This window comes from Homalodisca vitripennis, chromosome 3 (genome assembly GCF_021130785.1).
Source record: "Homalodisca vitripennis isolate AUS2020 chromosome 3, UT_GWSS_2.1, whole genome shotgun sequence".
Taxonomy (NCBI): Eukaryota; Metazoa; Arthropoda; class Insecta; order Hemiptera; family Cicadellidae; genus Homalodisca; species Homalodisca vitripennis.
Window position 1 is genome coordinate 184037175 of NC_060209.1, and position 13847 is coordinate 184051021.

Genomic DNA, 13847 nt, shown 5'->3' on the forward strand with positions numbered 1-13847 from the left:
TAAAAAAGAAGACAAGTTACTGGTGTCCAGCCTGTAACTGTGGAATACACCAGAACTGCTACCATTTGTTGGAAAATTTCTACAGGCCTTCAAATTGTGGCAGGAAAAAGAGGCGGGTGTCTTCCAACGTGGATTCCGAGTAGAGCTGCAGACTTCTTTTGTACATATTGTAAATACTTGTAAATACATGTAAGTAAAAATAACTGTTTTATATTTTATTAATAAACTGTTTAATTATATTCTGAATGGATTTACACATGATATATTGTTTTAGGGTCTTCCATGCAGGTGCTGGAAATTATCAGTTTGTATTCATTGAGAATAGGATAAAGTACGGGTACGGATTTTTATATAAACTAGTATAAGTATAATTTTTATGCATTTAACCCTTTTAGTGCCAACGTCCTAAAATTAGGACGTTGGATAATTGTATAAAGATTGCCAGCGTCCTATTTTTAGGACGTTTTGTAAAAAAAAGATTAAAAATATATTTAGTAATTAAAATAAACATATCAGTAGTGTTTTGGAATCACAATAAAACAATCTTTCCAATTATTACTTTGTTTAATTCATACGACCAAACATAATAGCCGTATTTTGATTTTCAAGTTCGCTAATCTGTTTATTTTGTTCTATCACCTGTTGCTGATCGTCAGCTGTGATCAGTTGTACTTGCATTGTTTGTGAATGTTTTAATTGTAGTACAATCTGTTAGTTTCTTATGTGTAACCATGAAACGTTCCCATTCACCAGTTAGTGAAAACACAATACTTCAAATTGTAGAAAATGATTATCTCTCTGACAGTTTTGTGAGTGATATTCAGAACATGAAAAAGTGTCAAGTTCACCTTCAGTTGTTGACGACAGTGATGAAGACCCCACTTTCAATCCTAATAGACCAACCACTTCTACAGGTATTCGGGGACTAGGATTAAATAGAATAAATATAAGAATTGATACAGAATCGAGTGAATCTGATAGTGATTCGTCTGAAAATGAATCACCACGGCATCAAGGGGCTAGGCCTAATCAACAAGCCCACAGAATGGTACCTCCCAGACCTAGGCCTATCAATAGGGATGGAAACAATAGCTCTTCAGAAGAATCTGAGGATGGATCTGGTTGGGTTGATGTCAATGAAACCAATGACACTGAACATAGGCTAAATCACTCCGTAAGTTATATGGAACAGCCGGGAGTCAAGCACTGCCCTCCACAAAACTCCCCTCCAAGTTCATATTTCAAACTTTTCTTCACCATTCCTTTAATTGAAATAATGGTCCAATTTACTAATAAGTATACTACAGAATTTATTGACAAAAACGGGGATAGAATGAAAGCTCAAAGTAGGCTAAAATCTTGGAGGCCAGTTACTATCAATGAAATGCAAGCTTTCCTTCTTATATTGATGAATATGGCTATAAAAAGACAAAACACTATTGCTTCATTTTGGTGTTCACTTAAAAGTCAACTGATTCCTTGGTTTCCTAGAATGATGACAAGAAACCGCTTCCAAGCAATATTGCAATTTTTTCATTTGGTGGACACTACAAACTTAGCACAGCCAGGCGACCAAAACTATGATCCATGTGATCGATTCAAGCCACTGATTGAGCATATGAACCGGCTTTCAAAATTGTATTTTACACCTGATAAAAATGTATCAATTGATGAGAGCATGATTGCAACCAAGTCACACTCACAACTTTTGCAGTACATGCCTAAAAAACATCACCGGTGGGGAGTAAAATTATGGATGCTGTGTGTTGCTGCTACCCACTATTGTATCAGTTTTTTTGTTTACAAAGGGGCTAAGGCTAATGATAAGACAACACTAAGAAACAAAGGTTTAGGCTTTACTGTAGTGGATACACTAATGAAAATGGCTAACTTGTTCAACAAGGGATACCATGTCTTTGTAGACAATTTTTTTACCTCTCTAAAATTGGCAAAATATCTATATTCTAAGGATACCTTCATAACTGGAACTCTGAGACATAATCGTAAGGGCATTCCTCCTCAAATGAAGCCAAAATTTAAAGTTGGCCAAACAAAATATCTCAGGAAAAGCAGTATGATTATGCTTGGCTACAGACAAAAAATGTCACAAAAAATGCAGGTTCTGTTATTGTCTACAAATGATGTTGCTGCATCAGAACGTAAGTCAAAACGGAGAGGAAATGTCGTTGTCATATCTTCAAAACCAAAAATGATTAGGAATTACAATAAAAATATGGGAGGTGTAGACGGATCAGATCAAATGCTATACCAGTATTTATTTGGACGACAGGAAGAGTTTTAAATTTTGGAAAAAGGTAACATTTAATCTCTTTTCCAGAATGTTGGTAAATGCATACATATTGTATAAATTAAACACCACAAAGCCTGTAACACATTTAGAATTTCTGGTGAGCATTGTAGATGAGCTAGGTGATCAGTGGCTTCAGTTGCAGGAAAATGCGACCTCTCCTAGACCTGCAGCAAGCAACCGTGGTAGTGGTCATACTAATGTTGGACGATTTTTTGAAAAAGTTGGAGACAACAAGCAAAAAAACTGTTGTGTTTGTAGTGTTGAGAGCACTAAAGGAGGAGGAAAAAGAAAAAAATCCTTGTATATGTGTGTTAAGTGCAAGAGAGGGGTGCACACAAAGTGTTACCCTTCACACTTCTGCTGAGTTTTTTGTTTATGATTTTTCTATGTGTACATATATGTAAATAGTTACTTGTTATTTTTAGTGTTTATAAGTGAACAATTAATTTTTATTCTTTCAAAAACAAGATACGATAATGAAAAGTGAAAATATTTGCAAGGTTGACTAACTAATATTGTTATAGTAACCAGAAACATTAGTTGACATTTAATTCACAAAATGGAATGTTTTCCTGGTAAGTAAAATTTTACATGTTTTTTTTAAAGTTATCATTTTCAAATTTTGAGATTTTGTTCAGAATTAAATGAGGAATTGAGTCATGTACCTAATGTTGTGCTAATGTGATTTTTTCTGTACTGTATTTCAAGTCAAACTCAAAAAATATATATTCTTTTATTTTTTACTAAGTATTTTTACCTTAAAAAAATAAATAAACAAATTAGGTTGTATAATAATTAACAAATTATATTTTTGAAAAATACAATTATCTAGGAGTAATATAAAAAAAGAAATAGGAATTTATCTTAAAAAATGGTCCAGTTAGTTTTTTAAAGAAAATGAGTAATTTTTGGCCAAAAGTGGCTGGCAATCTTGGTACAGACAGGTGTGTGAAGGCCTGGCACTTTCAGTATAACTGTAACAAATTATGCTTGGCACTAAAAGGGTTAAATGCAACAAACTATATATTTCCGAAATCAGCATAAAATTTGGAGTAAAATGTATATCTCAGATTTCTTACTTGATAAACAGGAATTTTGCTAGGCAACGGAATATTTTGGTAAAAAAGTTTAAAAATTTTCTTTTGAAAGTAAAACAAAATGTTTGTGTTTTTTTTTCTAGTTTATCTAATTTCATTAGACACATTTAGATTCTGTAACTTTTCCTGAAAAAATCATGTATAATATGTTACATTTGGAGTAAGTTAATTGGTATAAATACTTGTCTAAAAAAACCCATTTCATATTGATCTAAAATACTGTGGCATTTTAGGAACAACCAATGCCAGTTCTAGGGCCAGCGTAATATTTTTTTTCTATTACAAGTCAAATAATTACCTAGACCATTTCTTGGTTTGAGGGTTATAGTTTTTTAATCATCTATTATTGGAAACGTTTGAATTTTTGACTGAAGAAGATAAAAACTACTTTCTTTAGAAAATGTGTATATAAATAATTATGAAATGTATCAAGAAAACACCTTCTGCTATTTGTTATTCTTTTAACCTATCCTTATAATTAATGCGATATGTTTCATCCTAAGCGTAATCTATTTTTATTATTACAAGTCAAATAATTATTTTGAAAATTTTATGGTTTGAGGATTATAGTTCATTAATCATCTATTATTGGAAACGTTGGAATTTTTGACTGGAGAAGGTAACAAAAAAACTGTCTTTAGAAAATGTGTACATAAATAAATATAAAATATATCAAGAACATATCTTCTGCAATCTGTAGTATTTCCTATCATAAATTAATGTGCCACGTTTAATCCCTAGTGTAATATATTTTTAGTATTATCAATCAAATAGTTATTTGAGTAATTTTTAGTTTGAGGATTATAGTTTTTTATCGTTTATTATTGGAAACGTTGGAATTTATTACAGAAGAAGAGAAAATAAATAATACTTTAAGTTGAAATCGTGTATATGTATTATTATTAATCCCAATTGTAGTCTTTTTTATTAGGATTAGGCCTACATTGTTAGTAGGATAACATATTTAAACATAAGTAGTAAAATTTTGATAAGAAAAAATAGATTTAATTTTTTAAATTAACAAAAATATTATATAAACGATGCGATGTTGAATTGAAGAATGTTTTGTAATTTAGACCTATATAAACATTAAAAGCCAAAAAATTAAAGGGTGCGAATAACTATATAAATTGAATGCAAATAGTTGTAGACATAGGTTCCACTAACTATAGATTTGGTAAATTTTATACTATTTATATGTAATAACCCTTTTTTAATTTAATTTGTTTTCAATCACGCACCCTTAAGGGGAGACAGACGCCAGAAATCACCCAAAAAATAAAAAAAATCTTATTTGAAATTGTTTTTCTCTGGTTGATTCTGATGACATTGATATATAATAATTTGATAGATAATTGATAATAATCTCAAGATATTGATATATATCACACATTAATGTGTGGAAAATTTAGTTTGAAAAAAAGCGTTGCACGCCCAAATTGACAGAGAATCTGGTCAAAAAGTTTCATATATGCTTGCTAATACCGAAATGGGTAATGGGTAGTATATTGTTTATGTTGGCTAAGCGGTACAGTATTTTTTCATCAGCTGTCTACAGTTTGCTAAAACAACATTTACTCGGTAACCTGTTTATCTTGTGCTTTAGTAAAGTTTGTGTAGTTTTGTGAAATTTGTGTTTTTAGTAGTTTTGAAGATGGGAAAACCAAAGAAGATTGTTAAAAAACGCTGTTTTCGTGGTAACCAGTATACCACAAACAGTAATGATGGTGTTCCTAGTACATCTGGTAGTGAGGAAAGTGACTTGTAAAATGTTACATCCAAACTAGATTCAGCCTCCAAGAGAAAAATTAGTGGCACTCCTCTGGCAGATGAACATTGGAAAGATGTTGGGTTGGGTAATGTTATTGAAAATATGGAAATCCTTTCTCCAGCTTTGGCCAGATTTTGTGTTTGTAAATATTGTAAGAAATAAAATACAATTGATATTGTTGAAAATATGCAGTTACGGAAAGGACTCTCAAGTAACTTATCTTTGCATTGCAAAAGTTGTGACAAAAGATTTTCTTTTTACACTTCATCTAAAGTTGAAAACTTACATCGTACTTCGATGTAAACATTAGATGTGTCTATGGGCTAAGAGTCATAGGTAAGGGAATGGTTGCTGGTCGAAGATTGTTTGGCATCCTGAACCTCCTACCAAATCCACCGCAAAAGTTTGAACGGTACAACAGGTTTTTGCTAAAATCTCTAGAGGAAATGGCAACAGAAAGTATGATCTCAGCAACTAATGAAGCAATAGATTGTAATGTGAATGAAAATGGAAACATTTCAAATAATTTGAGTGTAAGGTTAGACGGAACATGGCAGAAGCGTGGCCATACGTCACTGAATGACGTAGTTTCGGTTTCCTGTATAGATACAGGCAAAATTTTAGATGTTGAAGTTTTATCCAAATACAGTCACAGCTGTGCATGTAAAGTAAATGAACACAAATGTGAACAAAATTATGTTGGTTCCGGTGGAGGGATGGAGGTTGAGGCGGCATTGAACATGTTTGCTCGTTCAGACGCAACCAGGGGTGTTCGCTATGAGAACTATCTAGGGGACGGTGATTGTAAAGGGTTTGACCAGGTTCTTGCATCCAAGCCATATCGAGAACATTTTCAAATAAAGAAATGAGAGTGTGTAGGCCACGTGAAAAACGAATAGGAGGTAGGCTTCGCAAGTTGAGAAAAGATTAAAAAAAAAAAACTTCGAGATGGCAGGCAAAGCAATTGGAGGAGCAAAAGGGCGACTTACTGAAGAGGCCATTAATACCCTTCAAAACTATTATGGATTAGCCATCCGAAGAAATAAAAATGATTTGCAGAAAATGAAAAAAGATGTATGGGCTACGTTTTTTCACAAAGCGTGGAGAAGCAGGAAGAACCACAATATAAAGCAGGAATGTTTTGATTTGTGAATAAAATACATTTTTGTGTTTTCTGCTCTCATTTCCCTTTTTCCCGAAAGTAGACTATTTGGAAAGAAAATTTGTCTTTTCTCAGGAATGGTTTTAGATATCGACTTGAAATTTTTACCATTTATGCAAAATACCATAATCAACAAGCACTACCACTTTTAACTTATTTAGTGAAGTAGTATTTGCTTTAACCCTAAGTGCGCCGCCGCTCCCGCGCGCCATCGTTCGCTAGACCGCCAGACGTTTGAGCACCGCACGGATGCACCAATACCGCCACGGCAAAATCACCCGTTTTTGCATGGTCATATATTAAATTACATAAATTTCGTAAATTTTGAGCTAGCCTTTTAGTTTTGGTTTTGTTTTTGAGGGGAAGAGATGTACTTTCAGGTGATGTAATAAATTACAGTTTTATTTTTTTACATTTGTTTAGTAGTATGTATGCCTGTCGTAATTTAAAAACAAATCTTAAGTTTGAGGTCCAAAAACACACTGAATAAGTAACTTGGGCTCAAATAACGTTTTTTAACCTAAAAGTACGTATTGTTTTGAGCATATACTACAAGTTACAAATATATTCCACAGAAATTGCATAATTTAAGTAAAATTCAAAAAATTTCAAAAATTCCGCTGTAGGATGAAGATACACTTGTTACTTTAGAAACAAGTAAATATCAATATTTTATAGTTGAAATGAAGCAGAGCAATACAATTCAAAGTTGATATAAATTAAGACACAAATGCACACACACATAATATATATGAAGACGTCAGGGGAAAAACAGGCTCAGTCCATTTTTTTCAAAATACGTTTTTTTCTATTTATAATAAAATTGAACATTGTTAAACATATCTATACATCAATTTTGGGCAAAAACAAGCTCAGTCCCTAGTAATAAGAATAAGAAAAATCCACGTCCTGGGGAAGAACGAGCTTAGTCCTACTTTTGTGGGGAAAAAAAAGGCTCAGTCCAGCTGAGAACTGTGGGAGTGGGATCAGCTGATCTGTTTATTTTGTCTTTCTTGGATTGGATTGGTGGTGTTGTTTTAAAAGTTAATCCTGTTAACATGTTCACTCTGTTATGATTGTAAAGTTCCTCTGCAAGTGAAGATAGTAAGCTTATGTTTTTAAGTTTGTAGTTGAGCTAAAGAGGGAAATGTGATGTAGGCTAATTTTTTAGTGAATGTGTCAGAACAAGTGCAAATTCAACATAACCTCCAAACATTAGTTGTGTGAGTAGCAAGATAACTGTAGATATATTGCTTAGGCCTTGTATATTTAAGTTATTGGCATGGATAGTGGAGAGGACGATATTCCTCAAGTGCAATGCCTTGCTGCAACAAAGCAAACCAACGAGCAGCTTTCAAAAAAACGGAAAAAAATATGGCAGGATGTCGGCTGTGAGTAAAATGCTAAAAATTCAAAGCCATGAAATGGGCAGTGCTGTCAGTGTTTGCGTGGCTGTTTCAGACGAGTAAATGAGACATCTCGGAATAAGATTCTCTCCGACTTTAATCTTATGAGGTCACATGATGAACAAAATAGCTATTTATGTGGGTTAATAACTGTCATACCTGTTCAGCGTAGAAGGCCTAGAGTAGAAAATGCTAGAGAAAATCAAGCATCTTATGCCTATAAAGTACGAGTATTGAAAGATAACATGTTAGTAGAAGAAAGCATTTGTCGTAAGGCATTCATTTCTATTCACGGAATTTCCAAAGCCAAAGTTGAGTTCTTGGTTAAGAGTCTTAAATCTGCTGGCACATCACCAAAGGACAAACGTGGTAAACATTTAAATAGGCCACATAGAGTATCTAATGAAACTGTAGATCTTATACGTGATCACATAAAATCATTTAAAGGAAGATAGATCATCGCACTATAGCCTCCACAAAAGTAACAAAACCTACCTACCTGAAGAATTGAATGTTTCGAAAATGCATCAAATGTTTCAGACAAAATATCCAAATGCAAAGGTATCATATGAAACATATAGACAATGTTTTTGCAGTGACTTTAACATCAGTTTTGGCTACCCCAGAACTGACACTTGCAGTAAGTGCGATGAACTAACGGCCAAAATTACAGGGCTACAGAAACAATTAAAAAATAACAGAGAATCCGATGATGTTGCTAACATTAATAAGGAAATAACTTCTCTTGAAAATGAAGCAAAACTCCACAAAATCAAAGCAGATGTGTTCTACAAAAGGAAAACACGTGCCAAACAATTATGTAAGCAATCAGTGGAACATGAGGCCATAAGTATGGACTTTGGTAAGAATTTACAATTGCCGAATATTACCACTAATGACATCTACTACAAGCGGCAGTTATCAATGTATGCTTTTAACATACATGAGTTGTCTAGTGCGAAAAGTATTTTTTACCTATATCCTGAGACTGAAGGAAAGAAAGGGAGTGATGATGTTTCTTCTTTCCTACACAATTTTGTCTATGAACATCTGGATGAAAAAATTAGACACCTTCACATATTCTGTGACTCTTGCTCGGGCCAGAACAAAAACTTCACAATGATAAGATTTTTACATTATCTTGTTTATGAAGCAAAGAAACTTGACTCCATCAAAGTAACATTCCCTGTGCGTGGCCATTCATACATGGAATGCGACAAGAATATGGGGCTTGTCAACACAAAATCTAAGGCAGAACTTCCTTCAGATTGGATTGAAGTTTTTGAAAATGCTAGAAAGAACCCTTTTCCCTTTAAAGTTGTGAGTATTGACAATCAATTCTGTAGACAGTGGACAAAATTCTTGGACACATTATATATGAAAAAATGCCCATTTGCTACCAGGACTATAAAGGAGCTTAAAATTTCCAAGGAAGGCAATGGTAATGAACAAAAATTGATGCTGAGGAGTTCTTACTATGCAGCGTGGGACAAATGTTCAATCCTGCCAAAGAAAAAAACCCATTCTTCAACAGTATGTGCTGAAAATGAATTTCTAATGCCAGAAAAATCTTATGATGGTAAGTGAACATTTTAAAGAACCTAATTTAACTGTTAAACAATTTTAACTTGCTAGGCCTTATTGCAATTTATTATTTTGTTACAGGTCCACTGCCTATCAAGAAGGCCAAATACAATGACTTGAAAGATTTAAAGATATTTTGTAGTAGTGCTGCCCAAGAATACTTCACCAATCTTCCCCATTTGGATGAATAAAATTAGGGTCTTAAATGAAGCAATCCAAATTAAATTATATTTTCAATGTGCTAAGTTTTATATGTAAAATAAATATCTGTATTATTTTGGACTTGGGTTTGTGTTAACTATCCTAGTCTCAATCCTCGTTTAGTACGATGGGGAAGAACAGGCTCAGTCCGGGACTGAGCCTGTTTTTTCACTGTAAAAACTGTACTTTAACCAAATATTTTAAAAACGTTGATGTTAATATTTATTTTTTTTTAAATACACAATTAAATAGTGAAATAAAAAGAGTTAAATATTAACAATAGCATTTAAAAAATAACCTGACCTTAAAACTAACTTAAAAACTAGACTTTAAACTTTAAAATCTATTTCCTGAAAAGTTTGCAAAATGTGACTGAGCTTGTTTTTCCCCTGACGTCTTCATATATATATATATATATATATATATATATATATATATATATATATATATATATAATGGGTGATTCAAAAAGAGCGCCGGTTTTGAAAAGACCGGTAAATTTTATTTTATCGGTTGGCAACAATGTTTGACCTTGATTTTATTTCTGACTACATTCCGATTATTGACGCAGCTGATATTTCTCTCATTAGTGCATTCTGTGTCTAACCATGGAGAAGTTTACTTGTGCCCAACGAGTGTTAATAGTGAAAACGTTTTATCAGAGTGGAGAGAGTTATGCGGCTACTGTTAAGCCCCCCACAGACTGACGAGCATGTTCGCGAGCATGCTCGTGACGGTGTTGGCGGCGAACATGCTCGCCCGTGTGTGGGGTCGACGAGCATTCCAACCGGCGAGCATGTTGGGCTCGGCGCTCGGCTCGTCGGAACAGGCGAGCCGAGCGCCGAGCCCAACATGCTCGGCCGTCTGTGGTGACGACCAACATGTTCGCGAGCATGCTCGCCGGTCACCCTCAGCTGGAAGTCTCGGTGTCATGTGGTCAGTGGGAATTGTTGGTGGGAATTGTTGTTATTTCGGTTGGCAACACTGATGTTTGTCAGTCGGAGCGTCGGAGGGCGGGAGAAAGAGGTCAGTGTGCTGTAGGCTATTGTTCTTGTTGAGGAAGTGGTGGCGAAGTGTAGCTTGTGCGGTTATAGTGCAGTATTGGTGATTTTTTATTTGTCTAGTTGACAATATGTCGTTCAGCGATAACAAACCATTTTGGACTGAATTTATAGAACTGTATAGGGAACAGCGGTGTTTGTGGGACGTGAAAAGTCCAAATTATTGTAACAAACATTTACGAAAGGAAAGTTTTGACGTGTTAATAGATAAATGTAAGGAAGTATTTGTGAAAGCTGATGAGAAGTTCGTCAAAGCGAAAATTGACTCTTTGCGTGCGTCGTTTCGACGAGAACTAAAAAAATTAAATGCCTCGAAAAGCACAGGGAAGGGACTTGACGAAGTGTATGAACCATCATTGTGGTATTTCGAGTTACTTATGTTTACAACAGATGTGGAAACGGCGAGGAAAGGTTTATCTTCGCTGCAAAAGATAGTTGCCCCGCCCGAAGATTCAGAAGATAACACTGAGATGACGGACGAAAACGTAAGTTGTAGTTTAGTTTAGTTTAAGTTGTAGTGTAGGGCAATTAAATTCATAAAGTAACATTTGAACTACTTTATTATTTTATTGACAATGTCAGATTTGACTCAAATAATTTTACAAACAAAAACTGAAACATATACTTACCAAGAAAGTACAACCAACTGTAGTAAAATGTGCATATATTTATAGTTAAACACATATTAAAAGCAAAGCACATCGTCATTATTTTACATTTCAATTATTTACAGTGGACCATTAAAGAGGTAATGCATTGGGTTACCCTTGGCTACAACATATACATTACGCCCATCTGTTGTTTATTTTAGAATGTATAACATTAGCGGCGATTTATCATGCGCTCTTGAAACTCTACTTGTCCCTCGTTGTTGTAGAAGTCCCTGTAGTATTTTCGGATTGGTTCAGCCAGTGATGTTTCTTTCCCGGACCGATTGCGTTGCTTCATGCCTAAAAGTTGGCGAACATTCTTCCTCCATTCGCCTTCAGTGAGAACTGCAGTTTCCGTGTTTTCCCAGTCTACCGAACTAGGCGTCAAATAAGTTGAGCTTTTCCTTCGTAAATAATTGTGGAGTGCGCAGCAAGCTAAAATAATAACTTCAGTGGTTTCCAAGCTCGTCCTGATTGTTGTTTGCAATACTTGGAACCTATTTGCTAAAATGCCGAAGGCATTTTCAACAACTCTTCTTCCACGGCAAATACGATAGTTGAAAATCCTTTCATCGTGGGTGATTCCCTTATTAGGGTATGGCTTCATTAGGTTTTCTTTTAAGGGGAAAGCTTCATCTCCCAAAAAAACAAAAGGTAAACATACATCTCTGTTGTTTGGAAAGGTCGTTGGTGATGGCAAATTCAACTGGCCGTTTTCCAACTGTTGCCCAAAATCGGTTTCAAAGAGAACTCCCCCGTCAGACACCCGTCCATTCACTCCACAATTTACGTACATAAATTCATAGTTTGCGTTTACCACAGCCAATAATACAACGCTGAAGAAACCTTTGTAATTGAAGAAATACGAACCACTTCCAGGAGGTTGAAGGATGGCAATATGCTTTCCATCAAGAGCCCCCACGCAGTTTTCTACTTGCCAGTATTTTTTAAAATCTGTAGCAATATTCATCCAGTCGCTTTCATTCTCAGGCAACTGAAAAAGAAAAAAATATATACTACTATGTTTTGAAGATGTGTCGTTATAAGTGTACTATTTCCATTGTTCTTTCACAGGAGGCCGAGAACTCGCCCAGTATCCTGGCCAGTCCAGACGGAGGTTCATCCACCCCTGCTACGCCTACTAGTTCGCTCTCACAAACACCTGCTCAGAACATCAGATACAAACATCAGACTCCGCGAGCAATGTACAACGGCGCCAGCGTAAAAGAAAAAATGTCTCGGAGTATGATCGAAAGAAAGAATCATTTTTGGACGTAGCAACCAACGCTTTGAATCAACATGTTAATGAAAATCAAGCATTTGGGAACAGTATCGCCTTCCAGCTGGAAGACATGGATAGACGCCAAAAGATATTTGCACAAAAACTTATTTCAGATGCACTTTTTCATGGTAAATTAGGACATTTAAATGAAAACTCAGTCATTCACTTAAACAACATACAGAACCCTGACAATTACGGACCAAATTGTTCACGTGGATTCGCTAATGTACAACCTACCACTTATCAATTCCAGGAATACAATTACGGGCAACAGAACTACCCTTTTCCCCAGCGATACTTACCACCACAACTACAACAACAACAGGCCGCAAACAATGCAATGTTTGTCAATGAATCTACTGCCGCCAAGGGGTCTACTACCACTGAAGTAGATGAAGAAAATTTAGGACAGTTCTTAAAATTCAACTAAAGTTCACAACCAATTACTTATTGAACGTTAATTTTAATGTTATAGTTCATATTGAGTAATACTATTTCTTTTTTTAAGTTGTTTCAATAAATTAGCTTATTAAACTTTGTTTTAAGTCATTTTACTTGCACCCGTTTCACCGTTTTACTCAACTGATCACTTCGATAGTTATTAGGCCTTGTATTATTAGCTGCATTTCAATTCGTATACGGTATAAGATTTAAAAACAAATGTTAAACTTACGTGCAGGTATTCCTCACGTAGAGCATTATAAATTGCAGTGCAGGTTTCTGGTATGATTTTTCCCAGCGACTGAGGCGAAATGGCGCAGCTAAACTTTAGGTTTTCATAGGTTCTGCCACTTGCTAAAAACTGAAGTGTCGCTGCAAGGCGCTCTTTACAGCTGATCGGCTCCCTCAAAATACTATTCTGTTTCACAATATCTGGAGAAATACGTCTAAGAATGTCTTCGAAACAATCTTCAGTCATCCTCAGGTAATTTTTATAATCATTTGGTTCATTTGATGCTAATTCTTGCAACAGTGACATGTGGCTAAACTGGTTCCTATTTTTAAGCCAATTCTTGCACCATATTTTACGTACCTTGCGTTTTTTCTCCTCCAGACAAACGAAACCCCCACAAAGGGCCACCACAGCGTTTGCATCCATTTCGCACCCGCACTGCAAAACTTGACTATCACACCGTAGAGAAGCAACAGTACTGAGCGGCGACGGCGAGCATGTTCGCGAGCATGTCCGGTCGTGTGTGGGCAACGCCGAGCATGTTCGCGAGCATGTACGCCAGCATGCTCGCGAACATGCTCGTCAGTCTGTGGGGGGCTTTAGGCGACTTCGCGGTACTCTAGGACGTAATGAAGCATCGAATGAATCA

The 13847-nt window shown here is 35.3% G+C and overlaps 2 protein-coding genes across 2 annotated transcripts; one reads left to right on the forward strand and one right to left on the reverse strand.

Annotated features, from left to right (window-relative positions):
• Positions 1-8207: 8207 nt before the first annotated feature.
• On the forward strand, positions 8208-9613 carry LOC124357840. The gene is made up of 2 exons (XM_046809913.1): positions 8208-9326; positions 9413-9613. The coding sequence occupies exons 1-2, from the start codon at positions 8270-8272 to the stop codon at positions 9520-9522; spliced, it is 1167 nt and encodes a 388-aa protein (XP_046665869.1). The 5' UTR covers positions 8208-8269; the 3' UTR covers positions 9523-9613.
• Positions 9614-11135: 1522 nt separating this feature from the next.
• Positions 11136-13565, reverse strand: LOC124357841 (putative nuclease HARBI1). Its single transcript, XM_046809914.1, has 2 exons — positions 13199-13565; positions 11136-12237 (listed from the first exon to the last, which is right to left on the reverse strand). The coding sequence occupies exons 1-2, from the start codon at positions 13502-13504 to the stop codon at positions 11416-11418; spliced, it is 1128 nt and encodes a 375-aa protein (XP_046665870.1). The 5' UTR covers positions 13505-13565; the 3' UTR covers positions 11136-11415.
• Positions 13566-13847: the final 282 nt, after the last annotated feature.